Source organism: Penicillium malachiteum (genome assembly GCF_028827825.1).
Source record: "Penicillium malachiteum strain IBT 17515 chromosome Unknown utg000005l:1.0-9002435.0:1.0-325561.0, whole genome shotgun sequence".
Lineage (NCBI taxonomy): Eukaryota > Fungi > Ascomycota > Eurotiomycetes > Eurotiales > Aspergillaceae > Penicillium > Penicillium malachiteum.
The window spans coordinates 11,995-27,825 of NW_026643098.1; the positions used below are offsets into that span (position 1 = coordinate 11,995).

At 45.8% G+C, this 15,831-nt stretch overlaps 8 protein-coding genes across 8 annotated transcripts; 6 read left to right on the forward strand and 2 right to left on the reverse strand.

Moving 5' to 3' along the window:
• Positions 1-196: 196 nt before the first annotated feature.
• On the forward strand, positions 197-3,066 carry N7483_009905 (uncharacterized protein; the record flags this gene model as incomplete). The annotated part of the gene is made up of 4 exons (XM_057093332.1): positions 197-821; positions 890-1,013; positions 1,076-1,184; positions 1,243-3,066. 4 exons carry the CDS (start codon positions 197-199, stop codon positions 3,064-3,066), a joined length of 2,682 nt encoding a protein of 893 aa, XP_056942628.1.
• A 763-nt stretch (positions 3,067-3,829) lies between these two features.
• On the reverse strand, positions 3,830-5,474 carry N7483_009906 (uncharacterized protein; the record flags this gene model as incomplete). Its single annotated transcript, XM_057093333.1, has 3 exons — positions 3,830-4,352; positions 4,447-4,511; positions 4,599-5,474. 3 exons carry the CDS (start codon positions 5,472-5,474, stop codon positions 3,830-3,832), a joined length of 1,464 nt encoding a protein of 487 aa, XP_056942629.1.
• An 887-nt stretch (positions 5,475-6,361) lies between these two features.
• On the forward strand, positions 6,362-7,222 carry N7483_009907 (uncharacterized protein; the record flags this gene model as incomplete). The annotated part of the gene is made up of 3 exons (XM_057093334.1): positions 6,362-6,739; positions 6,811-6,821; positions 6,940-7,222. The coding sequence occupies 3 exons, from the start codon at positions 6,362-6,364 to the stop codon at positions 7,220-7,222; spliced, it is 672 nt and encodes a 223-aa protein (XP_056942630.1).
• Positions 7,223-8,825: 1,603 nt separating this feature from the next.
• N7483_009908 (proline racemase family protein) lies at positions 8,826-9,883 on the forward strand (the record flags this gene model as incomplete). Its single annotated transcript, XM_057093335.1, has 3 exons — positions 8,826-8,912; positions 8,964-9,203; positions 9,242-9,883. 3 exons carry the CDS (start codon positions 8,826-8,828, stop codon positions 9,881-9,883), a joined length of 969 nt encoding a protein of 322 aa, XP_056942631.1.
• A 674-nt stretch (positions 9,884-10,557) lies between these two features.
• N7483_009909 (mitochondrial 54S ribosomal protein mL38) lies at positions 10,558-11,209 on the forward strand (the record flags this gene model as incomplete). Its single annotated transcript, XM_057093336.1, has 2 exons — positions 10,558-10,702; positions 10,761-11,209. The coding sequence occupies 2 exons, from the start codon at positions 10,558-10,560 to the stop codon at positions 11,207-11,209; spliced, it is 594 nt and encodes a 197-aa protein (XP_056942632.1).
• A 550-nt stretch (positions 11,210-11,759) lies between these two features.
• Positions 11,760-12,023, forward strand: N7483_009910 (uncharacterized protein; the record flags this gene model as incomplete). The annotated part of the gene is made up of 1 exon (XM_057093337.1): positions 11,760-12,023. The coding sequence occupies one exon, from the start codon at positions 11,760-11,762 to the stop codon at positions 12,021-12,023; it is 264 nt and encodes an 87-aa protein (XP_056942633.1).
• Positions 12,024-12,059: 36 nt separating this feature from the next.
• Positions 12,060-12,807, forward strand: N7483_009911 (WD40 repeat-like protein; the record flags this gene model as incomplete). Its single annotated transcript, XM_057093338.1, has 2 exons — positions 12,060-12,311; positions 12,379-12,807. 2 exons carry the CDS (start codon positions 12,060-12,062, stop codon positions 12,805-12,807), a joined length of 681 nt encoding a protein of 226 aa, XP_056942634.1.
• A 1,351-nt stretch (positions 12,808-14,158) lies between these two features.
• N7483_009912 (NAD(P)-dependent alcohol dehydrogenase) lies at positions 14,159-15,399 on the reverse strand (the record flags this gene model as incomplete). The annotated part of the gene is made up of 3 exons (XM_057093339.1): positions 14,159-14,287; positions 14,365-15,140; positions 15,207-15,399. The coding sequence occupies 3 exons, from the start codon at positions 15,397-15,399 to the stop codon at positions 14,159-14,161; spliced, it is 1,098 nt and encodes a 365-aa protein (XP_056942635.1).
• Between the last annotated feature and the right edge of the window lie 432 nt (positions 15,400-15,831).

Consider the following 15,831-nt stretch of genomic DNA (forward strand, 5'->3'; position numbering starts at 1 on the left):
TATCATTCGAATCGTCACTTTCCATATGCATATGGACAATAGTCTCGCTCGTTCTCCCAATACTTGTACGTGGAGCCAGTAATGGACTACAAAATATAGTAAGTCTCGCAGAAACGGGAGTTAAAGATATTTCTCTGATTATTTTGTTTAGGTGACTTGGGACGAACATTCTCTTTTCGTTCACGGAGAGCGATTGATGGTTTTCTCTGGAGAGTTTCATCCATTCCGTCTTCCTGTCCCTGATTTATGGCTAGACGTCTTCCAGAAGATCAAAAGCATGGGGTTTTCGGGAGTGTCCTTCTATGTAGACTGGGGTCTAGTCGAAGCAAACCCAGGACATGTTGTGACAGATGGAATATGGAGCTTGGAACAGTTTTTTGAAGCTGCAAATCAGGCAGGCATATATCTCATTGCTCGACCTGGTCCGTACATCAATGCAGAGACGACGGCTGGTGGGATTCCAGGCTGGATTCTTCGGAAGGAAGCAGTCATTCGATCCGACGATCCTGAATATCTCAACACGACCGTCAAATACTTGTCTACCATGGGTGAAATCATTGCCAAGGCTCAAGTCACTAATGGTGGACCGATAATCCTAGTTCAACCTGAGAACGAGTACACAACCTGGCCGGAAGTTACTGATTTTCCATCAGAAATGAATCGGGAGTATATGAATTTTGTAGAGCAGCAACTCCTCAACGCAGGAGTCACTGTTCCGCTGATTGTTAATGATAATGAAGTGAAGGGGTACTGGGCTCCAGGCTCAGGTCTCGGCGCGACTAATATCTATGGCATTGATGCTTACCCATTACGCTATGACTGTAAGAGAACCGTCCTTCTCCATCCTCATGATAGAAATTCTTCGAACTGATTACTTTATCGAGCAAAGGCGCAAATCCAACTGTCTGGCCAACGTACGAGTTTCCGCATGATTGGCAGGTTATCCATGAGCAGGAGAGTCCTACCACACCCTTCGCCATCGCTGAGTTCCAGGGAGGTTCTGGTGAGGGATGGTACGTCTAGATGCTATCCAACCTTACGTCTGGCCCAATCTATGCTAACGACATGGCAACAGGGGAGGTGTGCTCGAGGAAATGTGCGGGGAGTTGATCAACGAGGAAGCGGCGCGTGTTGTGTACAAGAATAATTACAGCTTTGGCGTGAAACTTTTCAACATTTACATGGTATGTCTCTCTTATACGACTCGGAACTTGCTCTGTCAGCGATAATGACCCGTTATAGACCTTTGGTGGCACAAACTGGGGAAACCTAGGTTACATGAATGGATACACATCCTATGACTATGGCGCAGCGATAACAGAAGACCGAGGTCTATGGCGCGAAAAGTACAGCGAACAGAAATTGCAAGCCAATTTCCTTAAAGTATCGCCCTCATATCTAACTGCGACGTCTGGAATCGGCATAAACGGCTCTTATGGTGCGCCAGGTTCAATTGCAGTGACTCCACTGCTTGGAAATGGGACTCGTTCGAATTTCTATGTGGTTCGACATGCCAACTTCAGCTCTACGGATAACACAAAGTACAAAATCACTGTTCCAACGAGTGCTGGAAACGTCACTATACCTCAGCTTGGTGGCAATCTAAGCCTTAATGGCCGCGATTCTAAATTCCATGTCACTGATTACGATCTCGGCGGCATTAATTTGATCTACTCCTCAGCCGAAATATTGACTTGGGCTCGAGGTGCCGGATCGACACGTGTTTTGGTCCTCTACGGCGGAATGGACGAGATGCATGAGCTTGCTTTCTCTTATAAACTTGGGAATCCAACTATCATCGAGGGAACCGGAGTAACAATCGAACAAAAGGGGTTGATGTGGGTGGTACAGTGGCAGGTTCAGCAGGATCGCCGTATATTCCATATTGCAGGGCTTCGGGTGTATTTGCTTTGGCGCAATGAAGCCTACAATTATTGGCCGATGGAAATTGAAGCAGATGAACCGATCGGCAATTTTTCATCGCGTTCTAAAGACTTGGTTATCGTCAAAGCTGGCTACCTGCTACGCAATACTCAGCTTTGTGGCCAAGATATTTGCTTAACAGGTGACATCAACAAAACGACAGAGGTCGAGCTAATCTCTTCTCCAATTGAAAAGGTCAACAAAATCATCTTCAATGGCGATGTATTAGATACTTCGGTCGGAAAGGCCCAGAACCCTTTTGCTACTTTGGAGTATCATCCGCCATCACTGAACATCCCTGCTCTCGCTGATTTGGAATGGAAATACTTGGACACCTTGCCTGAGATCAGGAGCTCGTACGATGATACTACTTGGCTGAATTGCTCCAGAACATGGACAAACAATCCTCGGAACCTGAGTACCCCGACAAACCTGTATGCTATGGATTATGGATTCCACACAGGATCCCTGATTTACAGAGGTCATTTTACTGCAAATGGCCAAGAATCATATATTTTGTTGAACACATCCGGTGGCACAGGTTTTGGTCATTCTGTTTGGCTGGACAACACTTTTGTTGGCTCATGGACTGGATCGAGCGCAAATGCCACGGCTCTTCAAACGCTGAAATTTGGAAATGACTTGTCCGTTAATAGCTTCCATGTTTTGACTATTTTGATTGACAATATGGGGCAAGACGAGGAAGCTCCAGGGACAGATGTGATCAAATTCCCCAAAGGTATCCTGAACTACGAGCTATCTGGGCATGAGCAAAGCGATGTCTCGTGGAAGGTCACTGGTAATTTAGGCGGGGAGCAGTATCGGGATCTGGTCCGTGGTCCATTGAACGAGGGTTCGATGTATGCTGAGCGGCAAGGATATCACTATCCCAACCCACCGACTGCCAAGTGGCCTATTTCCAATCCGTTGAAGAATGGAATTGATGGACCCGGTGTCGGATTTTACACAACTTCCTTTGAGCTTAGCATCCCGGAAGGATGGGATGTACCGATGAGCATTGTTTTCAATAGCTCTGATTCAAACACGCCAGATTACCGATCAGGGATCAATTATCGGTGCCAATTTTACATTAACGGGTATCAGTTTGGAAAGTACAGTAAGTACAACAGGCTATTTGAGTAGTAACTATCACTAACTCATTTAGTCAATAACCTCGGGCCTCAAACATCGTATCCTGTCCCAGAGGGCATTTTGAACTACAGCGGGATTAATTACATAGCGCTTACTCTTTGGGCGCAGGACGTGGAAAGTACCAAGCTTGGTGGAATCAAGCTAGTACCAACAGCAGTCATTCGCTCTGGTTATACCAGGCCACAGCCAGCACCTCAACCACCATGGATCCCTCGGGATGGAGCATATTAGAGAAATGTTCGTACACTTAAAAGTAGACGGATAATCTGTCCCATCCGTCCGCGATCTGTACTCACGCCTGGGCACCTGGGCAAACCGTCAAGTTGCAACTGTATTGGATATTATGGACCTTTTATTTCAATTGATCAAGATAAAAGGACACATATGTTGTGCTCCCTGCAGGTATTAACCCAGCTATGATACGTAGTAGCTTGCCTATTCTTTGAAACATTAATCTCACCCTGCTTCCTCCAAACTTCCTCTATGCATCCCTTAATCGTATGAAACCTGGAAAACCCAGTAAGCAAAAAGGCTTCGTCCATCCAACTTGAAAGTAAGTCTCTTCCTTTGGATGACATTGCTTCACATCCGGCCATGAAAGCAGGCCAAGGTGAGCCGGGACCTCCAAGCCCCAGAGCATTGCTTGAGGCTGCGAAGTATTTGAGGGCTTGAATGATTGAACTCACGTAGGGCTGCAGTAAACGTGGATTGGATTCCCGAATTCGTCGATAGAAAAATATCAACAGTTCCAGGTTCAGCGCATGAACCACGTATGAAGTGGGGTTCCCGGGTGCGCTTTTGAGAGAGCCCTGTTGCCGATGAGCCTTGAGTATTGGTATGCAGTCTGGGGAGTATTGAGGAGATTCATCTTTTTTACTCTCTCCCAGATCAGTTCCTCAAGGTGCGGCTTATAGCTTTCAAGGGGCTGCAGGATTCTCGACTTTTGAGGGGACGACCTCAGCTTGAGTTTGTCCAGGATATCAGCAAGACGTGTCGTCTTTGAGACAAGACTAAGCCATGTCTCTGAGAAACCATAGAGCTGATGGTACATTGCTCTGGTGCTTTCACCCGAGTTCTCGATATGCATGGCGTTGAGAACACCGCCATTGTTCTTTCCATCTTCAATCTCGGAGTCAACCAACTCATCATCCAACCGAAGAAAATCATCAAGCTGAACCTTTGGGTTGGATGAAGAGTGAGAAGATCCTGGCAAGTCTCTTGGCCCCTCGGCTGGACTAGTCTTTGGGGTCAGGAGCTCGATGATGACCATTTCCGCTCTGTGTCGTGTAGTTGAAAGACATAAGTGGTCTCGCCTAAGATACGGTTCCACGTATAGGTTTGATGTAGGAATCGTGCCTTTTGTGAGAAAACCCGCCTCCGTAAACCACGGAGACGCAAGAGACGTTCGGAGTTGATGAGATATGCCCTTGCCTCTTCTTGACAGTCAAATAGGATATTGGGGAGTGAATCAGTCTTGGACAAAACGACCAAAATATACGAACTGCTTGAAGGTCCGTACATACCGAGAATGACAGCATTGCAGATATGGCCATCATTTGCTCTTTATATTTTGGGGGTGGCATGTTCTGAGTCTCATCAAGGGACTTCTGTAGATGCGCCTTCCCCCTAGCATAGCTCGCAGCACTGATGTTTTCCCAGTGCTCAGATCCCTCTGTGCCTGACTTCCGCATTTCAGCAGCCATGTCCGCAGCAGAAATGGCAATCAAGGCCAATAAATTTGCTATTGCCGCATTTGAGACACGCTCAACGCCCATATATGAGATCCTACCCATTATCAACACAGCTGTATCGACGTTTATCTCTTCCCAGGGTGACATTTTATAAAGGGGGAGTGAGAACAACTGTGCGACTATGGTGTCTTTGTATCGCCTAAGCAGCATTTGAGCTTCTGATATTTCCACATTTCCCAACGTAAACTCTGAGGAAAAGGAATCGGCAAGATCAGCCACTCGCAGTGTTTTGTAACTGTTTTCTAAATCATCCCTCATGACTAAGGCATCAAGCGATTGATCGCGGAAGGTATCGAAGTTCAAGTCCGCCCACGAAAGGCTGATATCAAATAGATCGGGCCAGTTCAAAGACGGTTCGATGTTGTGCAAGTCACTGTTCAGGTCTGGAATTCTCGAGGGGAGAGGCCTCAAAATGGTAGCTTCGAGTAGGTGACTTCCTTGTGCTGGTACATAATTGGTTCTTTTTGGGCTAGTACCCGCAATAGGTGGATTTGTGCTTTGCGACAAGCTCAAAACTCCAAATGGACCGATGAAATTGCCGTGACCAGGAGGAAGCTGTTCTTCTTTCGACCCATCGTCAATATTTTGCAAGCTTCTATCTACAGACCGTTCATGTAGGCTAGATTGAAGTTCGAAACTCATCGACATGCGGTGGCTGTCTGTGTACAGATGGCGCCTCGGTGCAGCCCTCGGCGCGGAGCATTCGCTTGAGTTTTGACTCGTCAATGTTTGCTTCCATCTCAATTCTGAATTGAAAATCTCACACACGGCACCGATTGCCTTGCAGCTTGAGCATACTGGGCGTACTAGGTCACATTTTATGTGCCTTTTGCGGCATGTATTGCATACGCCAACAGCGTGTTTCCGACGGGTCCGCACACCTTGCTTTCCTGGTTGGGAATTCATTCAGCACAGAAGAAAGTAGTTCCGATAAGACCAATTTGAAGAAGGCCAGGATTACTGCTATGATTTATCCAATATGGTCGGAAGTATGAGATAAGAGCAGTGAACAACATTGGAACCTTGGAATGGCCCACGGGAATACCTACTTATTTAAACTATCGTGAGCGTGCGGGGTTGATAAGCTTAATGATAACGACGGAACTACATACTTTCCAAGGTTATGGCCATTTTAACCTTGAAACTTGAAGGATAATGTGAGGTTATGTTCTTATGTGCACTAACACCTCAAGTGCTATTTCAGTATTTCCTTCGGCCCAGTAGGGCAATTGCCCATATGGGTATTTCACGGAGGTTCAGGAATTTTAAGCCTGTCAATCGGTCTCAATGCTGTCTCAAATCATGCGGCCTGTACGGCTGTCTTCGTTGTTATTGCTGCCTTGGTTGGATTCCTCTTCAGTAGTATCTGAACTCTCGGTCGCATCACTTGGATTGCATGGGTCGGTTTGACTTGTATTATCACAGCTGGTCAGTCTCACATTTTCCTCTTTCACAGTGAAGCGTTGAATTCTTACCAGTGTTGATGGGGCCAACATCAAACATAGCTAATCTGCTAACATCATTTAGTCTTCATTATGACAATTGCCGTTGGTGTTCAGGATGGCCCATCTACCGCGCCAGATGGTTGGGTCTCAGACTATAAGATTGTTAACAGTCCATCTTTCGCTGATGGAGTCTCCGCTATTTCCACCCTGATCTTTGCGTGCTCTGCCACTCCAGGCTATTTCTCTATTCCGGCAGAGATGAGAGATCCCAGATACTTTACTCGCGCAGCGGTAATCAGCCAGTTCATTTCAACATTGATATACCTGGCAATAGGTATTGTTGTCTATTACTACTGTGGGTCTATGGTTGCCTCTCCTGCGCTGGGACCTGCTGGTCATTTGATAAAGAGGATTTCCTATGGAGTTGCTCTTCCTGGTCTTCTTGCCTCAACAACAATCTTCCTGCATGTAAGTGATTGAACCCCGCATGAATGTTCTAAGACCTTGAAGTATTGCTAACATCACTTTGACTGTCCTAGTATCCGTCTAAGTATATTTTCCTTTGCCTCTTACGAGGGTCTTCACATTTGGCATCAAATTCATTCACTCATTGGTCTACATGGCTTGGTTATACATTTGGATGTATAATTCTCTCATATCATTGCAAGTGGTATCCCAATCTTTGGTGACCTTGTTTTCCTTATTGGCGCTCTCCTGGGCTTTCTTTTAGCCTATCAGCCCGCTGGCTGCATGTGGCTTTACGATAATTCGAAGAGTCATGAGAGGAACTGGAAATGGGTTACCCTCGCATGTTGGAGTGTTTTCATTATTGTCGTTGGATCATTTATGACGGTCGCAGGTACCTACGGCTCGATTGTTTCCATTATTGATGCTCTCTCAAGTGGGCAAGGGACAAAACCTTGGACATGTGCCGACAATTCCAATTCTTAGTACATGATACTATCTCAAGTTAGCACTTACAAGGTTGGAATTACTACTGGCGACTTTCAGTTTGATTGTGCCTGGATTGAATGATTCTTCTCTAGTTTTCACAAATACTAACACTGATATTTCATCCCTTTTGGTTTATTATTCCTAGCTAGATGGGCAGGATTGCACTTTGTAACATTTTGAATTTTTTCTTATTTTTTGCAGCGCTAAGTCGACTTGATTACCTCCACTGAGTTGAAGCCAATCGTGTTTCAACCTTGGAACTTGAAGTAAAGGGAAAGCTATGCACTGGCGGATAATTCAGAGCCAATGGGCATTTCAAGAATGCTTCAAATCATGTTATCTTTTCAATCATCTGCAGACTGCATACCTTTGAGTCCATCTGAGTGCAATCTCATCGCGCGAGAGCAGTACTCCGAGGAAGGCTGGGAAACATTTGAAATGTACATATGTACCTAATCTTCCCCCAGGCCCGTTTTCAGGAACAGCCGACGAAGCTACACCCAAAATTGCATAGCTCAATTTACGTGGAGAATATTTTTTCGCTCAACATTGCTCTTTTTGACGGAAAGTGGGGGGTAAGTTCAATGTTTAATGTGGGCCAGGGCGTTCTACCAACTGGGTAAACGGAAGTCAAGAGCGAAGTGACATTTTAAAGGTTGAACTATTAATAGACCCCATCACAGAGCGTTCAGATAAATGAAGAAGATAGAAAAAAATTATGGTTGCTTCAAGTTCCATAGGTATCATCATGATGACTGAAAATAAAATCTTTGGAGATTATCTCCTGTAAATCACTTCAGTCAACTTCAAGTTCAAGTTGAAGTGCATCCATGCATAGTACTACTAGTAGTAATCAATCCCCCCCCCCGAGTCAAGTTTAAATTCATATTGAATTCACCCCATCCATAGCCTGCATAGCCTTCAAATTCTCTGGTGGCCACTAGTAGTGCCTACTAGATGTGCTCAAATGTTAACATCATTTGGAGGATTATTAACTCGAACAAGGAACTTGAAGGCAGTACCGAGTCTCCAAAATAATTGTCGCAAAGGACCTCTCATGTTTGAAGCCTTTAAGATCATAATGTGCTGAAAGGTTCGATAGTATTTAGACGAAGAATAAGCCACCTTCCACCTTGAAAGCAAAATCTTAGCATCTAAGTTCCAAGTTCAAGTTCATATACCTTGTATCTTCAATCGATCATTATTTTCCACTGGCATTTGCAGCAGACCAATTTGAAATAACCTGGAAATGTTGAACAGCGGAATTCTCAGTTGCTTGATCTCGCGGATGATCCACCAAGATTTAACAAACATTTGAATTTGGGTAGTAGGACGCACGGAGCTTCTTACTGACTTCGGATGAGTCCACCAAAAAAGCCCCGAGGATTCACTTCCTTCAATAGTAGAATGAATTAACTATCGGCGCAAGCTAGAGTCATGACATCTTGAGCTACAGATTGAGAGATGAGGAGAACCTTCGAAGAATGAGGGGATCGAGTTGAAAAATTGGTCATTAGAAGTTGGCTCTTCATCCACGCTCATAGTCTCACCCAGATGTCTCGAAATTTCATTCAACTCATCTCGCTATCTATAAAACATCATGGTTCTCTCAAGTCGCACCGTCCATATCGTTAGTGTCCACTCCGCCGGTGAAATCGGAGATGTGATCGTGGGCGGAGTTCTTGATGTTCCTGGAAAGACAACGTTCGACAAGATGATGTACTTCTGGACGTAAAAGGATGAGCTACGCCAACTTCTGCTCAATGAGCCTCGCGGTCGCCCTTCGTGTAATGTGAACCTTGTCCTACCACCCTGCGACCCTCGCGCCGATGCAGGATTCCTCCTTATGGAGAGTGAGGAGTATGCCCCCATGTCCGGCTCAAATACCATCTGTACAACCACTGCCCTTCTTGAAACTGGAATGATCAAGACGCAAGAGCCGTTTACTACTCTCAAGCTTGATACTGCTGCCGGTCTGGTATCTGTGATTCTGAATATGAGGGAAACAAATGCAAGAACGTGGCCTTTGATAATGTCCCCGCATTTGTATTCCATCTTGACTTGGAAGTTGAGGTTCCGGGGCTTGGAAAAATTCTCTGTGATATTGCATGGGGCGGTATGATGTACGCTATTGTCGATATGGCCCAAACAGACCTCACCATGAACCCCAATGATGGCCAGAAGATTGGCGAATACGGAGAGCGGATCAAGCGCGCTGTTCAAGCAACCGTTCACCCTGTTCACCCTGAAAATCTGGGCATTAACGGCGTGACCAACTTCATCTTCACAGCACCTCTGGAGGATGGACCTGGTGGGAAGAAAGCGCAGAATGCTGTGGTTGTATCTCCTGGCCGTCTCGATCGAACTCCTTGTGGAACTGGCACTTGCGCTCGAATGGCCCAGCTCTATGCTAGGAAGCAGATGGCTGAGGGCGAGTCATTTCAACACACCAGTATTATCGAAACAGAGTACACCGGTACCATTGTGGGTGTGACCAAGGTTGGCAACTATGAGGCGGTGCTACCACGGGTCAAGGGTAGCGCTTGGATTACAAGCTTCCGGCTAGTCGTTCTTGATCCCACAGATCCTTTTCCAGAGGGTTTCCGAGTTGGTGATGCCTGGCATCCTCGGTCTACCCCCAAGAACCTCGTGCAGTGAAGGGGTGAGGTGAACGAGAATTTGATGAACTTTGATGTGAATGGAACTTCGTCGGTAGATACTGAAGAGACTTGGTCCAAATGTGACTTTCTTGAAAGTTCACCACTAAGCCCCATATTTGAAGAATGCAATACACTTTTCTTGATCTCTAATTTCCCTTGAGGTATCGAGTAGACCTTATGATCTCCTTCTATACTAATATTGGAGTGACATGATCAGCCCCATCAGATTAATCAAATCTGTAACATTTAGTCGGTCACAGTGGTTGACTTGTGCTAGTAAAACATCAACAGATATTAAATCAAGGGGTGCTTGGCAAGATGATCCACTATTATTACCTGCTTGATGAGCCAAGGGAACCTGAAGTGTAGAGTGAAATGATGATGCATACGTATGCTCACAATTTTAAGCTTGGTGAGGGATTCGTCATGCTCGACAGTTCGGGTGACCAAGTGGCTCATAAAGTGGGATCTCGGACCTGACAACTTCATCGGGTTGCTTCCTCCGTGTTTCCGTCGATCTTTTCCCGCAATCTATACGCACCATTCGGATGCTAATATGTTCAATTCGGATAGAACACATAAGTTGTTTTTAAAACTGCAACTGCAATTCCAACTGCAATTCAAACCCAGACATCCCAACATTACTTCCAAGAATAGAACTGATATAGGGCGATGATCGGTTCACTTCTCTCCTTCCTCTTCGCCGCCGGCGCGCTGGCCCAAACGCCACCTGGCAGCTTCGCATACACCAGGAATAACTTGGGAGCGGCATTTCAGAACGCAACAATCACCCCTGGAGTCTGGATTAGCCCTGATGGTACATTTATGATCTTTCCCTGAGTGATGCACTGTGAAGGTGTTAACCGCGAGTCTAGACGTCAGTGATCAGCCTGCTATCTGGCCAGCGAGCAAGAAAATGCACCGAGACTCGAATTACATGATTATCATGATGGATTTGAACATTCCCGACTCCGATGTTACTACCGCATCATACTATGATACCTTGGTGCCTGGTCTCGCCACCAACACGACCACCCGGGTCCACTGGTGGGGCGGCAACTATACCATCGAGAATGGCAAATTTGTCAACTCAAGCGATAGTCTTGCAGAGTACACAGCTCCACGTCCTCGCGATAGTACCAACCATACTTATAGCTTATACTTGTTTGATCAGCCAGCTGGTTATGTTCCTCCCCAGGCTGCACTGGATGGAACATACTACTCACAAACTACTGATGCTCGTTTCAACTTCAGTCTCACGCCTATCGTGGAGGCCGTTGGAGAGCCCGTGGCAGCCACTTACTTTTTGAGTGATGAGGTATAAATTGTGAAATTGAAAGCCGCGTATTACATTCTCAACTCATAGTTGCTTTCGTGTATGGTAGTGTTATAGTTTTTGCTTCCCCAGGACGTTGTCAGAAATATGAAATTGAGTAAATTGATCAAGTCTTTGATGAAGCGAGAGGACGGTGAATATCGGCAGAATACTATTGTGTCCCGGTTTAATGTCAACATTCTTGAAATGAGCAGCTATCCATACGCGAATTGAAACCATCTGTTACAGTCTATTTTTCTTTCCTACACGGCCTATATCATTCTCTAGCTCCAGCACCATGATTCTGGATTATTTGTTGTGTGTGTGAAGTTGGTCTATCAGGCATCCATTTGGGTTTCAAGTTACGGCCCCGGGGTCGGGCCGGGTAGTCAGCAGACTGATGGGCGAGCTTTCCAATTCGCGGGGGAGGGGTTCGATCCTGGGTGACTTTGAAGATAAACAGATTTTCTGAAGGTCGCTCTCTTTTTGAATCAGTCCTACTCGAAAAACTCCCAACGTGGTCTACCATTTCGAACTTCACGGAGGAGGATCCCAAAAAATGTCTTCGGCTGAGCGGGAAGGTCATCTTTCTAGACTCAGATACGGATTCCGGGATCGGTGGAAGGGGCAATCTGACAAGCGTAGCTCGAAACTTCCATCCATCGGCGTAGAGCCTGCAAAATCTGGACGTGCTCACCATAAAAGTCCTGCTCAGTCCAAAAGTTCGAGTTCTGTTGGAGCGGAACGCACCGTGACCTCTGAAGCTCCTGATGTAACGACTAAGCACGCTTCGATCCACAAAGCCCTATGGGAAAATGCTTAGCAGGCCCTGAAGAACGACAAATCCAAAGAAAAATACATGACTCGGTATGAGGAACTAACTTCAATGAACTTGTCGGATCAGGAAGAGACTGGCGCACGTCTTGGAGAGGAGCGGATGAAGAGAATCATTGATCAGGGATTGGAAAAGATTGAGAGAAGCAAGGTGGCTAGAGGCCTGTCGGAAAGGAACATCGCAGTCATAACGGCTGTCAAGAACCTTCTGGATATTGCTTTGCAGAAAATCCCGCATGTCGCTTTGCCCTGGGCAGTCATCTCGTCAAGTGTGGATGTGGGTTTACTTGCATGAAAGGAAAATTATGTGGTTGTATGAAAAGCTAACTACACTATATTCCTAGATTTTCCTTAAACCAGTCAAATCCGGCATTGACTTATGCAACGGGGTGGGTTACGTCGTGGGTAGAATCGAATGGTTTTCCGACATCACCGACAAAATATTGAGTCAAGATTTCATCAGCGACCAAGAGTCTTTTAGACCAATCCGCAATTCTATCGAAACATCGATAAGCGCTCTCTATCAGTCTCTCCTTTTTTATCAAATTCAGGCTGTCTGTTTCTACAATGAGAAACATCACTTGTTTTTCTTATTGACCCGCGGGATATTGCACTTTGATGACTGGAGTGGGGATTTACAAGGCATCAAGGATGCAGAGGAACGCCTCAACAGAGATTGCGGGCTCTACGACCTCGAGCTCCCGAAGTCCCAAGTACGGGAGATTCGCATTTGTGTTAATGTTATAAAGCAAGTTGGGTACACACTCCAGTGACCCTCGAAAAACGACCACCAGTAGGTGATGGGAACGAGAAGTTGTGTATCATCAAAGGCAGAATATGTGACTCCCATGGTTGTGACACCATAAACAGAGCTTGGAATGATGGCGTTCGTTCTGACACCATCACGATATTTTCAGGATGGTCATCCTGGTTGGCTGGTTAAGCTGAGGGATCGATTAATATTCTCAATGTTTGCGCCTTTACGACCATGTTTCTTCCGATTGGGGAATGTACTTGGTGTTTGGATACGGAATGTGAGTGTGGGTTTGCTCAGGTCCCGATACCCGGAGCAGACGCGACCGATCTTCTCACATCTTCGACAAAATGGTCGACGAAGGTCGCACTATGCCTGGTCAGCCATATCTGACTATTGAAGGGAGAAGGTGAAAAAATAATTTGCGCGGCTCCACGTACCTTGACTCGTCGCTGACGGCAAGTTTCAGTCTCGGCTTGGGAGGCCCGTGTTCACCATTTTCAGCACCACTGCCACCAGTTAACGACAGAGAGGAATTCACAAGGGAAGTAAGTGTATAGAAATTCGGGAGTTTCAAATTCAGATTTCAAACATTTGAATCTGATAAAGAAATGGGTACTGGTTGAAAGTCAGATTTTATACAAATATTCAAATATTTCATGAAATAAGGAGAGATTTCAAATTGGGGCTGAGAGTAGCTGAGTAAGGCCTCCCACGATGATCATGACTAAATCAATTGATACTACTAGCATGTGTTCAAATATCGATAACTTGAAAGTAGATACTACTAGTATGGGTTCAATGTTGCCATCTATATTGGTATTATGCTGGGAGATCTTTCAAATTCCTTGCATATGTGGTTCCTTCAATGTTTCTTCCAACGCTCTCTAAAAAGGGCGCCTGTCGATGCGATGGAGAAGCTAGTATGTAAGTTCACCTACCAGTGACCATCATGATGTTTTCATAAATCCTCCGAGCTTGGAGTGAGTTCAACCTTGGAACCAGTACGTATGTGATCTTTCGTCAAACGTAAAGCCTCGATTAGTATATGGAGCACTCTACCAGATATCATGGGAACTACATCCTCAGTATCTTGAATAGCTCGTGGTTGTATGTCATTGAATCGTACGATATTCTCTATTTGTAAAGTGAAGGAGACTGATGTTTAGATCTTTCGGGACGACATAGACACCAGAATTTACATCATGAGCCGACGTCTGGATAATCATCAGTTTGCTTATTCTTGAACCTTGGAATATGTCAAAGAGTTTCAATATGATTATATGGATCGTGGTGTCACAAAGACAAGAAAACAATTTGAATTCCTCTCTGAGTCTATCCTTCGAGTCTGTAATTTATCATAACCTTCTCTATGAAGTCCATCGCAACACAGGTTTCAAGACCAGGCCCTCTTTCATGTCATGAAATGCCTGCGAGAAGTCATTCAAATCATAGACCTTGATCAACTTTTCCAGAGGGAAATTCCCCTCTTTTTGTTTCTCGATGAGATAGGGAATCATCCGTTTGCCACATTAGTCAACGCGCAACATATGGCTAAATTGAAGACACGAAATACCTCTCTAGCAACACTGTCACCCTGATGACAACCCAGATATTGACGACCCATTGTGAGATGCGAGAAAACATCCCCTTCGACCTTTTTGCCAGGAGCTGGTGCCCCGACACTAGCAGCTCTCCCGCGAATTCCAAGAGTCACAATCATCGTCTCTATGACAGGGATGGCACCGGAGCAATCAAGGGCGAAATCCGCGCCCCGCGAAGATCCACATAGATCAGTGATATGGTTTCGGATGTGGGGATCGTCTCCTCGGAAGGTATGGGTAGCACCCAGCTCCCGGGCCAAGTCCAATCTTTCAGGCTGGAGATCCACGGCAACAATGATTCGAGCTCCCCGGATTTTGGCGGCCATGACCCCGGCGAGACCAACACACCCCGTTCCGAAAACCACCACTGAACTTCCCGGTCTCACATTGAGAGTATTCAAGATCGCACCGGCTCCGGTTTGCATTCCACATCCCAGTGGAGCAAAAAGCTGCAGATCCGTGGTCGGCGAAACACGTACGACTGATGATTTGCTGAGCACTGCGACCTTCGAAAAGGAGCTCTGGCCGAAGAAATAGGAGGATAAGTGTTCTCCATTGGGCAGATGCATCGTGCTAGAGCCGTCTAGTCTCTCCCCGCTGAAATTGAGCTGCATCAGCTTTTCGCAGTAGGCCGGGGAATTTGCGTTACATTGAGTGCATTCACCACAGAAATTGTAGCTGAGCAGGACTTTATCGCCGACCTCCACATCTGTGACGCCGCTTCCTTTTTCCAGCACCACTCCAGCACCTGTTCGGAGAAATTGAGTATCACTTCATCGCAGGAGATTTCATTTCTAGATCATGTCAAACGTACCTTCATGACCAAACACATTGGGGAACTGAACTGGAATATGCCCCTCCATACATGCCAAATCTGTATGGCAAACGCCGGTCGCGTATATCTGAACTTTCACCTCGTTGGCCTGCAGCGAATCTAGAACGATTTCGAGGAGCTTGGGCTTGCCTCCAACGGACTGGACAACCAATGCGCAAGACTTGTGGTTCATTATGAGAGAGTATGAATTGAGGATTTGCTTATGGACAAGAAAAACGAACATAAAACAGAAAAGCAGACTTGCATCCATAATGTCTATCTATGCATTCCCACTTACTACTATCAGATATTCCGTCATCTTAGCTCCCCGGAATTACGGTACTCTGCAGAGGGTTCAAGATCCGAAGCGAGTTCCGTTCGGAAGCTCCTTGGTGATCGCGAGCATAGTCCGTAAACTTGGAGCATGAATTTGAATAAACAGCCCATTGAGCTGAAGCAAAGGAAGTATAACATTGTTGGCCCGAGATATGACCCCAGCACAGTTCACTAACAATGATAACCTTGGAATTTCAGTTCCTAGTACCTAATACAACTTCAATTACACAGAATAGAGGTAGCAAAGAAGAGATCTCCTCTCTTGCCTCACATCTTTGCTCAACCCCGC